We start from the raw sequence: 14,173 nt of genomic DNA on the forward strand, positions 1-14,173 counted from the left end.
ATTTCAACCACAAACACATAGCCACAAAAATCACAGTCTACTCAACTGTGAGCAGCTATTCACAGCTATTGTCATCAGTATCCAAACGCCGAAAGTTTTAAAAAATTAGTATGGAAGTAGAACTCCAGAATTTAAGATATATATTTACTAACATTTTTTGCCTGTGGTTTAAGAAAAGCTGGCTTTTTTTCATCTTCAGCTGGACCTTAGGCTCTGAGTAGTGTTCCGTAGGCACAGAGTCTGAGAACACTCACCTACAGGCTTTTGAAGTCGTATGTTTATTACAAAGGGCAGTGTATGTGGAGGAAACACAGTTTTGAGCCCATTGCACATATTTCTTCTTACAGAAATGTATTTCCCATCTTAGAGAAGAGATTTCACAAGGAAGTTGATCTATCACAAAGGCATAGTTCTTGATATGTTAAAATAGCATTCATTTCTAACTGTTGAACATTGCTTGGTAGTGCATGTTTTCATGATGCTTTCTTCTTGCTTGTCTGTAGGCAGATGCTTTTATGCCAGACTTAGACCTGCTCTGCTTTAATATACAGTTATTTATAAATGTGTTTACCTGGTCAAGGAGCAGAGAAAATTTTATGTCAGTTCCCCCTTTGTTAGTTGAAGAATGTTATTCTGTTATGATTTTTTTACTGTTTATTTATTTTTGAGAGAGAGAGAGCGCACGCAAGCTCAAGCAGGAGAGGGGCAGAGAGAGAGGGAGACACAGAATCCGAAGCAGGCTCCAGGTTCTGAGCTGTCAGCACAGAGCCCGACACGGGGCTCAAACTCACGAACGTCGAGATCATGACCTCAACTGATATCAGGGACTTAACCAACTGAGCCACCCAGGCACCCCTGTCCTGTTACGATTTTTAAAGGTTAAGTAATCTGAAGATAGACTGCCACAAAACCCATTGATTTCTGTTTAACTGGAAGAGAAGTTAGGGGTAATTGACATTTACTAGGCATATACAGCCATGGATAGAGAGCTGAATTAACACAGAACTCCAGACATTAGTGGACATACATCACTGAGCATCTGTGATGCACTCTGTGGTGTGGTATCTGCCCTCCCATGATCCCGAGGCCTATTGGGTGGAGGCCTTCAGTAGCTGTTACAGGGTAGTATTAGGTAAGTGCTCTGAGGGGGAGTTCAGTGCCTGGGGGGGTAGCAGTCACAGGTCACAGTGGTGCCCTTGCAGTGGGGGGGGCGGGTGAGTGCCTGGGATTTGCTGCTGTGATCCATTGCTGACAGAGCTCCGTGCCTGGACGAGTAGTATTGGTATTTTCTCTAGTATGTTCCTTCTCTCTGAGTACATCTCACACTCCGGTTGTGTAATCTTTCAGGATCTGCTAGTTCATGGACTATGGGAACGGATGACTCCCCTAACGTCACAGATGATGCAGCTGATGAGATCATGGATCGCATCGTCAAGTCGGCCACCCAGGTGCCCAGTCAGCGAGTGGTGCCTCGGGAGAGGAAGCGCTCCCGGGCCAACCGGAAATCTCGTAAGTGCTTTGGAGCTGGGGTGAGGGACTTACCTGCAGGTACCTGCCCTCCTGTATGCTCTGGGAAGGGCAGCCACTGTGAGGCTGGCTCCAGCCAGTTGTCGGACAATGCCTGGAGGGTCCACCCAAACTCATCGGCAAAAGGTTCCCTGCTCGACAATCAACGTTGCTGTCATGGAGGAGGGGGGCTGCAGCCACACCTGTCCAGCATATTTGCCACTTCTGGGCAGGCCTCTCTCAATTCTCACTTTGCCCCCAGGAGTGTCCAAAAGACCCTGAAATATCTCTGGTGTGCAGGGGTGGCTGCAGGGGGGCCATTGCCAAGTTCTGCCGCGGATGCTTTGCTGAGGCCATATTTCTGCATCGGGGCCACTTTCTAGCTGAAAATGGTTCCCCTCAGAATTCACTGCTGCTCCCAAACATGTCAAAGGTGAACACCAGTGATTTTATGGGGAGTAGGGTGCTTAAAATACTTATTGTTAACCTAGGTTGACTAGCTTGTTTTTGTTACTAAATCAAAGGACCTGTTTTTCCCCTTTGTCTGAACCCACTGCCTACTTCTGCCCACAGAATGAAGGAGTGGGGCTGCCTCTGCAGGCACCTCGCTAGCACTCCAAGGGGCTGCACTCCGTAGAGAAACACAGTTCCTCTGCATCCTTTGACATGGGTCTGCATTAGCTGTGACCCTTGCATGTTTTAGGAGAGAGCTCGGCCCCCAAGATTGGGCCAGGGATGCTGGGTCACTCAGGAGACCTAGTCTCCGCCGTCTCTGCCTCCAGGAATAAGGGATGGTGACTAGGACAGGGATTTATGACCATCACAAGAAGGAAGCCTGGTTACGTCCGCCTGTACTGGCTCTAAAAAGTGAAAGGAGAGTGACTCCAGGTAGGCGGGAGTTCAGTAAGAATTCACAGTGTTTGGTGCCACCTTTGAGATTCACACAGGAGGTGATTGGGGTTTGAGCTGCAATGTCTGAGAGAGAGGGCTGGGGAAAGGAGGCCAGGCAAGGGAGCATCCTTACAGAGGTGAGCATTGTTGGGCCAGAGACCTCGGAAAAGGAAACTGCATGACCCAGTGGCCTGGCCAGTCCCCAGAGGCCCAGGGTACGTGTTCTGCCTCCAGGTTATATGTCTATATTGGCGAAGAGTGTAGGCCCTGCCCTCTGGTCTAGAGAGAACCAGATTCTTAGAGAGACACATAATATCACTGGGAACAATAACACAGTCATAATTAATTTTCCTTTTCAATCTGGCCAGAGAGATATTTTGCCTGTTTTTGTGGCCGACGTAAACTCATTTCCTGTGGTATCGTTTCCATTCCAATCTTATGCAAAACAGCCGTATACTCTTTTTATTTAGCCAAACACATTTTATTCTGCAATGCAGTTACTACAACAAATACAAGACTGCATGTATGTAAGTGTTTGTCTGTGACGGGTTTAACTTATTAGTAATGGCACCATCAACAGAAATTTAAGATGGGGGAAAGTTATTTTGATTCCTGTTTAAGAGGAATGATAAACTCCAGCTTTCTTGCAAGAGGTTAAAGGAGTAAGAAAAAAATCCAGTTTGCAAAATCGATGTGAGGTTTCCTGGTGTGGGCCTCCCTCTCAACGCTATATTTGATTTGATTGTTTAATGGTGGTGATGAGGCAAGTGGGTAATGAATAACCAGCGTATTTGTGCTATCAGTCATTTGGCTAAAGGCAATAATAGTCCAGCTGTTGCAGGAAACCAAACAGAATCCATCCCATAACCTAGAAATTTATGACCTGCAAGCCACTTGAGAATCCTCCAAGATAATTAAATGTCTGCTTTCGTGTTTGATGCTGGTGACTAGGACCGCGTGCGCCAGAAGTCCTGCTAAAGCTTGAAATATGCAGCCAGTTGGGACACAGCGAGGGCATCTTAATTGATTCGCAGGTTCCCATGGCTCCGTGCTGCATTTCCAGCCTGTGACAATCCAGTTGTCTTTAAGTAAACTGTTTTGAATTTCCAGTTGATTTCTAGCCTGTGATATGATTGATCCAATGCACTTCATGTGCTTGCCCCAGATTCTGGCCAAGATTCTCCGACTGGCTGGTGAATCAGACCAAGGGAGAACATTCTGGGAGATTCTTGGTTTTTTCTTATTTCGGTTTCTCATTTCATCATATTGGGGCATCTGTTTTGTCCCAGGGCGATTTGTTCTCTTCGGCCTCCTAAATGTTGGCCTTCCCGGGAAAATCCTGAAGCTGAATGGCATTTGAGATCTCCTTACTAGTGTGATTCTGTAGGGTGTGCCCTGGTGGCTGGTAAGGAGGGGACGGGGAGCTGCTCCCCATGTTCTTTTCTCTTGGACCTATCTTTGGAAGAAGGTCTCTGCCCAGCTGGCGGTCTGCATATGGCCACTAGCCCAGACTATCACAGAACAGAACTGGGGTGAGGGACTCATAGTCTGTTCTCTTTTCCCAGGGGAGCCGAGTCTTGTCGTGGTTGAAAGGGGCTGGGTACCATTTTCCTGTTGAGCTTCCTTTTAAGGTGGGGGTCTGGGCCCCACCTGTGACATGACTATGAAGCCTGGGCACAGAGCTGTATTTCTATAAAGATGTGATTACTTTGATATGACTCACAAATAACTGACCAATTTCTTAGCTAATTAAGATCTTAAGGCTGGTCACTCTTATAAGAATAGTTTCTCAGTGGAAAGAGCTGGAAGTCCAGTTCCAAGGGCTGCTGGGAAAGGAGCAAAAGTTTGATTTGATCTGACCCCCATCCCCCCAAACCACGACTGCCTCCTCATCATGTCATAAAGCTTCAACATCCCTCTCAAAGAGCATGTGGCATATCTCACATTGATTTGATGTAACTAAAATTTTAGTTCTTTTATAGAATTTTGTGGGATGTACCCACACTAATAGGGTACTAAATAAGGTACTAAATAGGATTTCATGGAAAAAAAATATCAAACCTGAAAAATTACTGAATTTGTTTTAGGGAAAACAAGAGACCTGCCTCACAAAATACTGGATCCAGCCCTGGATCTGATCGGTACAGAACTTAGTTCAGTTGTCTCTACATCTTCAAGGTGGCACTTGAAAATATCCAGCAATTTTCCCATTAAAGTCCCATTGAGAACAATTTCCCTGCATTTTGTTTAGTTTTTCCTTACTGACCATGAATCAATTTTATATTCTTTTAGAAGGCAAGCTAACAATGGCAATAAAACAGAGGCTTTAGAACTAATGCTTTTGCAATACAGTCAAATAAGATGTTAGTGGGAAGGACCAAAGTTTCTCAAACTTTTGTCTTTTCCAAAACGGCCTCATTCCTATTTACTCAGTGCCGAATTATTCTTAGAGCTCATTATGGATGGACTGAACTGACCTGCCTCTAAAGATAGCTGAGGGAGCCCACCCATGTGTCCGGGACATAAGACAGGAGGATAACTAGAGGAAGTCCAAGAGAGGAACAAGGCCATGGCCCGGGCCAGAGGTCAAGACTCTGATGCAGCATGAAGCTCAGATAGAAGCCTCAGGTCAAAGAGGCAGATGCAGGGAGAGTTTGGAAATGTTTTATTGCATTGGCTCTCCAGCTGTTTCCTGTTCAGACAAATCACCCTCCCAAACTGGGAACCAGCACATTGGGAGAGAGGAGTCTGGCTCGTGTGTCTTCCCCCAAGGCTGGGTGCCAGGCACCCATTTGGCTCAGAGTGGAGGTTCAAGAGGAGGGAGAATCAGTGAAAAGAGGAATCCGGGAATCTGTCTTGCCTTTGAGAGCTGTTCTGAGAGCAGAGCAGAGGGTTTCTGTAAAGGGGCTTTGGAAAAATGCCAAGCACCTTCCCCACAAGAAGTTACTGTATTTCTTTGCTTTTGCTGCCCAGGCAGCAAAGGAGTCGGTTTCCATGTTTGGAATGCACACATTCATACGAGAGAGAAGGAGATGGGGGTCCCCTCGTAAATTACCTGGCCTCACTGAGCCTCAGTGTGCTGCTATCCACTGAGGCCAGAGGTGCCACCTCGCAGGATGTTGTGGGCGTTAAGTGAGGTGCCTATGACAGGTTCCCACCACTCTCCCTCCCCAGCTCTGTCACGCTACTGCCAAGGGACCCCAGCCCGGTGGGAATATGAAGCTGCCTGCAGGTGCTTGGGCTGCTGTGCTGAAGTTTCAGGGGAGCCTGTGCACAGAAACCACACCTATCCAGCCGCTGCTCCGCTCCCATCACCCGTCTCACTCCCCTCCCACCACTGCCCACCTCACTTGGCCAGCCGGGATTAGACCAGACTCCCCTTCACCTCCCTTTTTACCCCCAGGGGGCTCGTTCAGTGGGCTTATACCTGTGCACCGAAGGCTGGCTTGTCTCCATGGTACTTGTCTGGTGCAACTCTGATGGAGAGCGGCTGTGCTGGGCTTCAACTGGAAAGGGGGGGAGGCATTGTCCTGCCCATGAAATAATGCTGAGGACCCCAGAGTCTGTGAATCTTGAAGCCTCTTCTTTCTTGTCTGCAGAATCCCCCAAGTTCCTGCAGGCTGTCCCATAAGCAATGGAGAGAACTTGTTTCCTGACTCCCTTCCCTTACCCATAGCACACAACATAGGAGACAGTCTGCTCTTACATCTGAACTGTGAATGCTTTCTGGTAAGGGCCTGACTAGGAGCAACAAAGTGTATTGGGGGGTACTGGATTCAAATGTAGCCACGGACTAGGCAGAGGTATTTCTGTGGAGCCAAGACTGTGACCAAACCAGTGGTTATAGAAATCGCCTGCTGCCCTAAGTATTTCCAAGAACCATCTCCTCATGGGTGAACATACTTCTGGATTAGGCAGAACTCAGAGACTTCAACTCTGTTGTCACAAAGGCCATCACTTCTTGAGGGCCTGCCTCTCCCTGTGTCTTAGTTAGGTGGCAGTGATTTAAGTCGGGACCTGGCTGGCCATTTTAATCTTCTGGGGAAGATGAAAATGCAACATATGGGCCTTTCACTGACACTCCCGTTCAGTGTATCTGGGCTGAGTCTAAAGTTGAGTTTAAATCAACCAGGTTTGGGAACCTTTAATTTTTGTTATTGTTGTTCTGGGTTTTATTTATTGATTTATTTACTTACTTATTTTGAAAGAATTTTAGAAAATAGAAAAGTTGCAAAAAAGAGGACATTTGCCTTCTTTCACCCAGCTTCGCCTAATGTTAACTAACACCTTGCACATCCTAGGACAATTTATTGGAACTAAGAAATTGACGTTGGTACAATACTATTAACTGAACTATAGGCTTGTTTTGGATTTCACCAATATTTCCATTAATGTTCTCTTTCTGTCCCACTGTCTTACCCAGGCTGTCCCATTGCATTGAGACATCATGCCCCCTCTGATGTGTGGAGGACATTTTATGACCTTCACACTTTTGAAAAGTACTGGTCAGTTATTGTGTAGAATTCCTGTCAATTTGGGAGATCTCTGCTTCTAATGGACAGATTTTATGTGGGGAAAAATAAAGATGGAGGGTGGAAACAAGAACTCAGATGGTTAAATGATGGACATTGACAAAACAAAACAAACCAACTCACGGAAAGTCTAACATTAAATCCATAATGATAGAGCTTAAAACAGTTCCCTGTATTGATGTACAAAGAGGCATGACCGAACCCACCGTTTTGACTCCACTCAGCAGATGGGTCACTCAAGGAACAAGGAGTGGGTAAATAGCAGTAGGCAAGTTACTTGCCAACCACAAGATACATTTAAAACCTCTTGAAGTTCTGATATTAGTCCCTATAGTCCTAAGCGCTATATTCTCAGTATACTTGGTAGAAGATCTTTAGAAACATAGGGATTACAACAAAGCTAACTTATTTCCAAATTGCTTGGCATTACATACAGAAGATAGAAAAACTGTCTGTCAGTGATCTAAAGGTAAAAGAATACTGGGGCACCTGCGTGGCTCAGTCAGTTGAGCGTCCAACTTCAGCTCAGGTCATGACCTCACAGTTTGTGGGTTCGAGCCCCGCATCAGGCTCTGTGCTGACTGCTTGCTCAGAGCCTGGAGCCTGCCTCGGATTCTGTGTCTCCTTCGCTCTCTGCCCCTCCCCTGCTCACGCTTTGTCTCACTCTGTTTCTCAAAAATAAATACATGTAAAAAAAATTTTTTTTTTTAATAAAGGTAAAAGAATACAAATGGATTTCTGGCATATGGAAGCGAAACTCAGTGCATGTCCCATAAGATAAGAAAAATTGTCAGAATGTGTCCTGCTAGGCGTCAGCAGGGTACAGCTGTTTCTAGGGTGGGCTGCGTCTCAAGTGTCCTGGCTTAAATCCTTCTGCACCGCTTACTGTGTGCTCTTGGGCCAGGGACTTGATCTCTCTATGTCGTCTGCTCACTTGCTGGAACGGTAATAACAGGACACTTCTCACAGGGTTTCCATAGTGAATAAATGGAATAATCCAGGTTAACCCTCAGTAGATGCAGGCTGCTATTATTCTGCAGGCTGTAGACCACTGTTATTTTCAGATTCAACGCATTTTTGCAAAGACTCACCCGAGAGCACTTTGTAGAATTAGAAGCTTTTTCTGTGCTGGGGGTGGGGAGAGAAAAGGAGCTTATGGTTTTTCCCTGGGTCCCCAGACGCCCTTGTGCTGCATGTTGACAGCGGAGGTACTCCTGTGTCTGATCCCACTGCTGTCACTGCCACATCGTGAGAGCTGTCACAAGTGCCTGGGGCAACGAGTGGCTGCTGGTGCCAGCAAAGTGACCCCTGCCGTCTATGGAAGAGCTGCAAGGCAGACAGGGATAAACATTTCCACGGTCTGTTCTCTGTTAAGCGGCTGCAGGGAGGGAAGGCAGTCACATGTGACAGGCTGGGGAGCAGTTACACTGCAGCCAGAGCGTTCAAGCGAGAAGTAGGAATGGGGGGGTGGAGAGGGGCCCAGACATTATCTTATCAGACATATGCCAGCCTGCCCCCAGCCTAGTACTTGAGAAATCCCCTATTTGAGAGAAGACTTGTTTCTATCGTACAGGTTCCATAACCTGCCAGTGCCTTTGCTGGTCCCCTCATTTTATGTCTTCTGTCCCTTTTTGCCTTCCAGAAACTTTCTGAGAGCCAACACCTTATCCAGACAGGGTCTGCTACCCTGAGCATTTCTTCTCATACTATGTCCCTGTCAGCCCCCTGCCTCCCTGACTACAATATTGGCTCAGGATAGAGGCTCAAATAACATTTGCTGAAGGAAGGAAGGAAGGAAGGAAGGAAGGAAGGAAGGAAGGAAGGAAGGGTGGGAGGGGGAGGGGGAGGGGAGGGGGAGGGGGAGGGAAAGGGAAAGAAGGGAGGGAGGAAGGGGAGGGGAGGGGAGAAGGTAGGAAGGGAGGGAGGAGAAGGAAAGAAAGGAGGGAAGGAAGGAAAGACTGATGAACAGACAGAGAAATGGATACCCAAAAAGGTTCTTTCTATGCATAATTGGAATTGGAGCACAAAGCTGATTTCAACTGATTATCTTCATTTCACACCTCTCTTCAAGTGGTAATGTGAGTTAACTTTGACTTTTTAACAGAGGAAGAGTTCAGATTCTTGAGGTCTTTTGGGGTTAATCTATTTACTGTATTTATTATGAGGTGGTTTTATTTATTTTATGTTTATTAGAGAATTTATCTCAATTGTCATGAAGTCCCACAGAAAGTAGGATTCCATTAATGGGGCAGGTTTTTCTATGAATACCTTTCTAGGGACACAGCTGACAAGCAAAGGGACCTAGTCGATACTGGCTTTTCTGAAACCACAGCAGAGAACACCTGAACCCAGGCAGAGGGGGCACGGGAGGGTCCCAGGGGGTCTGGCCCATAAAACCTGAGAGGAGGCTACCAGGCTAAGGGCGCACTCTGCACAGTCAGGCAGCGAGGCTAAGGTAGCATTTGTTCTAGTAAGCTTTGTTCTATTCCCTGAGCCTGTCTCAGAGAGGCTGGTCCAATGCCCATATCAATTAGGAGATCACCGCACACCCTGTAAGGTGCCAAGGTCCTTATTCAAGTATTTACATGAACCGAACTGAACACTGCAGTTATAGACTAAAGCAAATGCGTGAACACATGTTAGGGGAGCATCTCTAAATGCCCATCAGTTCGTGAAGCCTTCTGTCGTCATTTGGCCAAGCACGCATACCTCAAGGCTCAAAGATTACAGTTCATAGACACATGTCCTCGCCACCTCTGCGACTAATGAAATTTAAGATGTCCTGCTAGTGCAGCCTGGACTTCTTCAAGGCAGAATTTTGTGTTTTGGAAGAGAGGTCTTAGCAGTCCTTGTCAAGAATGAGAAATATTTTATCTTCTTTTCTGCCTTATTAAAATTATCTTTCTTTGACAAACACTTGAAGGAGTGTTTAAAGAACATAAAAGGTTATTACAAACTTGTATTTTTATTGCTGCCCCATAGAACAAATTCCATTACTCAGTTAAACGCAATCTGCCTCCAGCCAAGGCTCTGGAGCCAAACATTTTGTCTGGACGAGTTAGACAGTCTGGAGCCCAAGGGGCCAAGGGTGGGGGGGAGGGAGAGCCAGTGCAGGAGCGGCTGTAGATGGATGGCTCAGGAGCCCAGAGCTCGGCTTGGAAATACAGTAGTGTGGGGGTGGCATGATTTGAGGGCAACTTTAGGCACAGATCTTTGTGTCTCTATTTGTGTTCAATCCATGCTTGATGTCTCTGAGTCTTCTGTTGATGTTCCAGTGCTTTAAGTGCTGGGAACACAGTAGGTTTTCTATGAAGTATCTGTTGATTGACTAATTGATGGGTTCGGTGTTGGCTCCTGTTGAAAGTGCTGATTCCTGGGAGAGAAGAAACCATTTGTTAATAGGTACTTAGACCCTGTACGTTCTACCAGATCTTTTCAGATCCTTTGTACACAGGCTAAGCGGGCTTTTGCTTAGGGGAGGTTGGGAAGGTACTGGAATATGGGGTGTTGCTGGCAGGAACATGAGCTGTGATCCTGTTGTCTGCATCCTCTGAGGCTCCCCCCCGCCGAGGGGGAGGCTATAGGCCCCCCAGTCACAGGGGGTGCAGGGAATTGGGTCTGGCACTGGATGATGGGAAGGCATGAAGGGTGAGCTTTAGTGTCTCTGCATTCTGATCAAGGGCCTGCCGTGTTCACCTCAGGTCCTCTGGTTGATTTAGGATTGAGGTAGATCCATAACACATCTCTTCTGAAAATAGAGCAAATACCCCAAACTCCGCATGACGTTTTGTAGAGAGTAGGCCAAATACAATTGAGAAATCAAGGGAAATGTAATTAGGCAAACTTTCAAATGAAAGGACTTGTCTTGGAAGGGGCGGCTGCCTCCCCAGTCACCCTTATCCAGCCTTTATTTTGACGTCAAAATTGGTCAACACTAAACAATGGGAAAACCCAGTGTGCCAAGCTAAGCACAAGCAATTCTTGGTTAGATGTGAGCATTCCTCCACCTGCCAGTTGTAAGCCCCAGAGAAGGGGGTCACTGTCCTTCCTGAGCCTTGTGTGTTTCACAGAGAACATTTAACAAATCCAGCCAGAAGTTCGGCAGTTTGTTCCTTGACGTCCAGTCCATAAGGAGTCAATGGTTATTGTCTCCAGAGGCGCCTTGATGAGTTGAGACTAAGACCCTCAACGCTCATGGGGAGACTCCTCCTGACTGCTGCCCTTGCCTGGTTCTGTTAACACCTTGCTCTGCGGGGCCGGGTCATCATTGCTCATCCTGTAGACCTGTGGGGTTATCTTATTTAGCATTTGCAATCTTTGGAACTTGCGTTTTCCTATGCTCTGTAGTGACTCTTCCAGTTCTGATCCACTCCTTACACTGGTCCACATGCCATCTGTACTTGACTATTGCATCCGTTTCTCAGAAACCTTGTAAGGGTGGGCCTCCCTTCTTCCCTCTTACAAGGTCAATCCCTCCACTTGGCTCTTCATGCCAGCCTCTTGCAGCCCCCTAATTTGTTCTGCCCTACGGACAGATGGCCAGGCGCTTCAGCAGAAGCAGGATGCGGCTGAGCATCTGTGAGCCTCGTGACGACCCTGGGAATCCTTGGGGGTGGCGGGTAAGGCGTGGGGCAGACGGACTACCATGTGCTGGCTGCTAACACCCCCCTGTCTTCTCATTCCTTTGTGACCTGCGGATGCTGCTGAAGTGCGAAGGACCCTCAAGAGCGGCCTGACTCCAGAAGAAGCCCGAGCTCTGGGCCTGGTTGGCACCGCAGAGTTGCAGCTGTGACACCTGTGGGCGCCCTAAGAAGTGTGTCCAAGATTGTGCAAACTCCTGCTGGACGGAACCCCTCCAGATGGGGGAGGGGAAGAGACTCAACATTAACATCCGAAGGTTCTGAAGGGGAGTGTCCACATTTCTAGTGTCCGCGCATGGCCCGCTGGGCATAGATGGGGCTCTCTCGGAGTCTCTCGCACACACTTCCTTCATTGTGTCAGCTGTGTTTCTCTGGTTTCCTTGACACCTGGTTTAGTAGTTCCAAAGCGTGACACCTTTTCTGTGCAAGGAGCAGATCACTTCTGTCACGGTTACTGTGGTCCTGTGAGGCAGTTTGATTAGATTCACAGACGGGGTCTCTCCACAGCACCAAAATATCCAGATGTAAACTCCAAAATTGTACACAAAAAGAAAGCACAGATTGTTTACCAGTTGTGGATTTTAGATGTACTAAATGTTTATACAAATTCATAAATGTACACCATGTTTCAAATACTAAATAAATAGAGTTTAATGCCGTAACTGGAAACTTTTCTTCTCTCGGGTGTAAGGGCCTGACACAGCTCCACAGATGCACTTCCTTCTCAATCAGCCAAACCTTTTCTCAGGTTCATCAGAAGGACCCTGGTGTGGAATGGCCTCCGGGCCCTTTGGCCTTCTTGTTGTCGTCTGTTTTTGTGTGTGTGTGTGTTAGTAGAGTGAGAAGTGCCCAACAATGTGCTCTCTGTAACTCCTTATTAATTAGGCATCAGTGTTTGTCGTGCAACATGTTAGCAATGACCTCATATAGATCACCTTATCCGCGAGCTTTGCTTTGGTCCAACCTGGTGTTGAAGCAAAAATTAGGGTAGTATTTACAAACTGAACTATTCTGCCACTCTCTCCCTTGCTTCAGGTGTAAAAATTCGTTTTCTCAAAAAACAAGTCCCCAAAACAAAAGGGAAATTTAAAATTTTGTCTACAGAATACCTCGGAGGGACAAATGCAGTCCCTGGCAATCGGGTACAGGTCATTAGAAGCTAAGGCATCCAGTGGGACAGGCATTGCCCACGAGGGGATCTGAGTGACTGCAAGGCGTGTTGAGGTGGCTGGTGCCCAGGTGGTGGCCGAGCCTCCACAGGGACCCCGCAGCCCAGTGCCGCGCGGTTCCCTGTGAAGAATGTCTCTGGAAAGAGGGAAAAGATAAACCGCTGCAGCAGGTATTTGGGGGCTGAAAGATCAAGCCATTAATTCCATCTTTGCCTCACTTTGAAAACCTCTATGACTCTGTGTTCCTGTGTTCCTATGCAGTTGTGTTGTCTGAAGAGCTAAAGATAAGCTATTCACCCCACAGGCCTCTGTGTCCTCCCTCTTCTGTACCCCCCACTCTACTGGGAGACAGGATGCTCCTTCAAACCAGTATTGGTCAGATAATAGGTGATGAATGTGAGCACCCCAGCAAAGCCTGGCATCTGCCAACAGCAGGTCTGTATATTACAGACAGTTGAGTTTAATCACTTTATTGAAAAGGATACATAGGGTATTGATGTTTATTTTCTTACGGTTCTAAATAACGTGTAGTAATCTGATACGATTTCGTAGTTTGTCAGAGCATTTGCCTGTTACCTCAGCACTGAATACAAAGGATATGTGTATCGCTGGGGATGGGGAAGTGCAAACAAAGAGAAGATGTATCCTTGCTGCACCCTGTGGTGAACAGATACCTCGCGTCCTTGCAGGGGACCTTGGCCTTCTGCCGGAGTTATTGCTTTGGAATAAAAGGTCACATTTAGAAGGAGGTGAGTGAATAAATCTGAAGGTAGTTTTATTTTAGGAACTAAAAAATTCTCAGAGGAAGCAACCAAGGTCAACTAACTTCTGGGTTACAGCCAGGTAGAGAGAGTCTCATTTTATTGAGAACTTGGTTTAGTAGTTTTAGTGAAATTGGGGGGTTATTCCTGTTGCTCAGTTCCTCTCTCCTTGTTGCTATTTAGTCTGGCTGCTTCTGTTAGTATGTGCGTGTGTTTAAATTTTTTAATGTTTGTTTTCTTTTTTTTTTTTTGAAATGTTTGTTTATTTTTGAGTGAGAGGGAGACACGGTGCGAGCAGGGGAGGGGCAGAGAGAGAGAGAGAGGGAGACACGGAATCCGAAGCAGTCTCCAGGCTCTGAGCTGTCAGCACAGAGCCGGCCCTATGTGGGGCTGAACTCACAAATGGCGAGATCATGACCTGAGCCGAAGTCGATGCTTGACCTACTGAGCCACCCAGGCCCCCCCGTGTTTATTTTTATTTTTATTTATTTATTTTTCTTATTTAAAAAAAATTTTTTTTTAACGTTTATTTATTTTTGAGACAGAGAGAGACAGAGCATGAACGGGGGAGGGGCAGAGAGAGAGGGAGACACAGAATCGGAAGCAGGCTCCAGGCTCTGAGCCATCAGCCCATAGCCCGACGCGGGGCTCGAACTCACAGACCGTAAGATTGT

General features: G+C 46.8%; 1 protein-coding gene across 14 annotated transcripts in view; it reads left to right on the top strand.

Moving 5' to 3' along the window:
• The window catches only part of FHOD3 (formin homology 2 domain containing 3), a 469,161-nt gene extending 456,930 nt beyond the window's left edge, over positions 1–12,231 (top strand). For all 14 annotated transcript variants that reach the window (XM_053902586.1, XM_053902585.1, XM_053902587.1 and 11 more), the window contains 2 exons: positions 1,348–1,509; positions 11,639–12,231. In XM_053902586.1, coding sequence (XP_053758561.1) covers positions 1,348–1,509; positions 11,639–11,721 — 245 coding nt within the window. In that variant the 3' untranslated portion in view covers positions 11,722–12,231. The remainder of the gene's footprint in view (positions 1–1,347; positions 1,510–11,638) is intronic.
• The last annotated feature ends 1,942 nt before the right edge of the window (positions 12,232–14,173 follow it).

This window comes from Panthera pardus, unplaced genomic scaffold (genome assembly GCF_024362965.1).
Source record: "Panthera pardus isolate Hobbes unplaced genomic scaffold, ASM2436296v1 HiC_scaffold_15, whole genome shotgun sequence".
In the NCBI taxonomy this organism is placed as follows: Eukaryota; Metazoa; Chordata; class Mammalia; order Carnivora; family Felidae; genus Panthera; species Panthera pardus.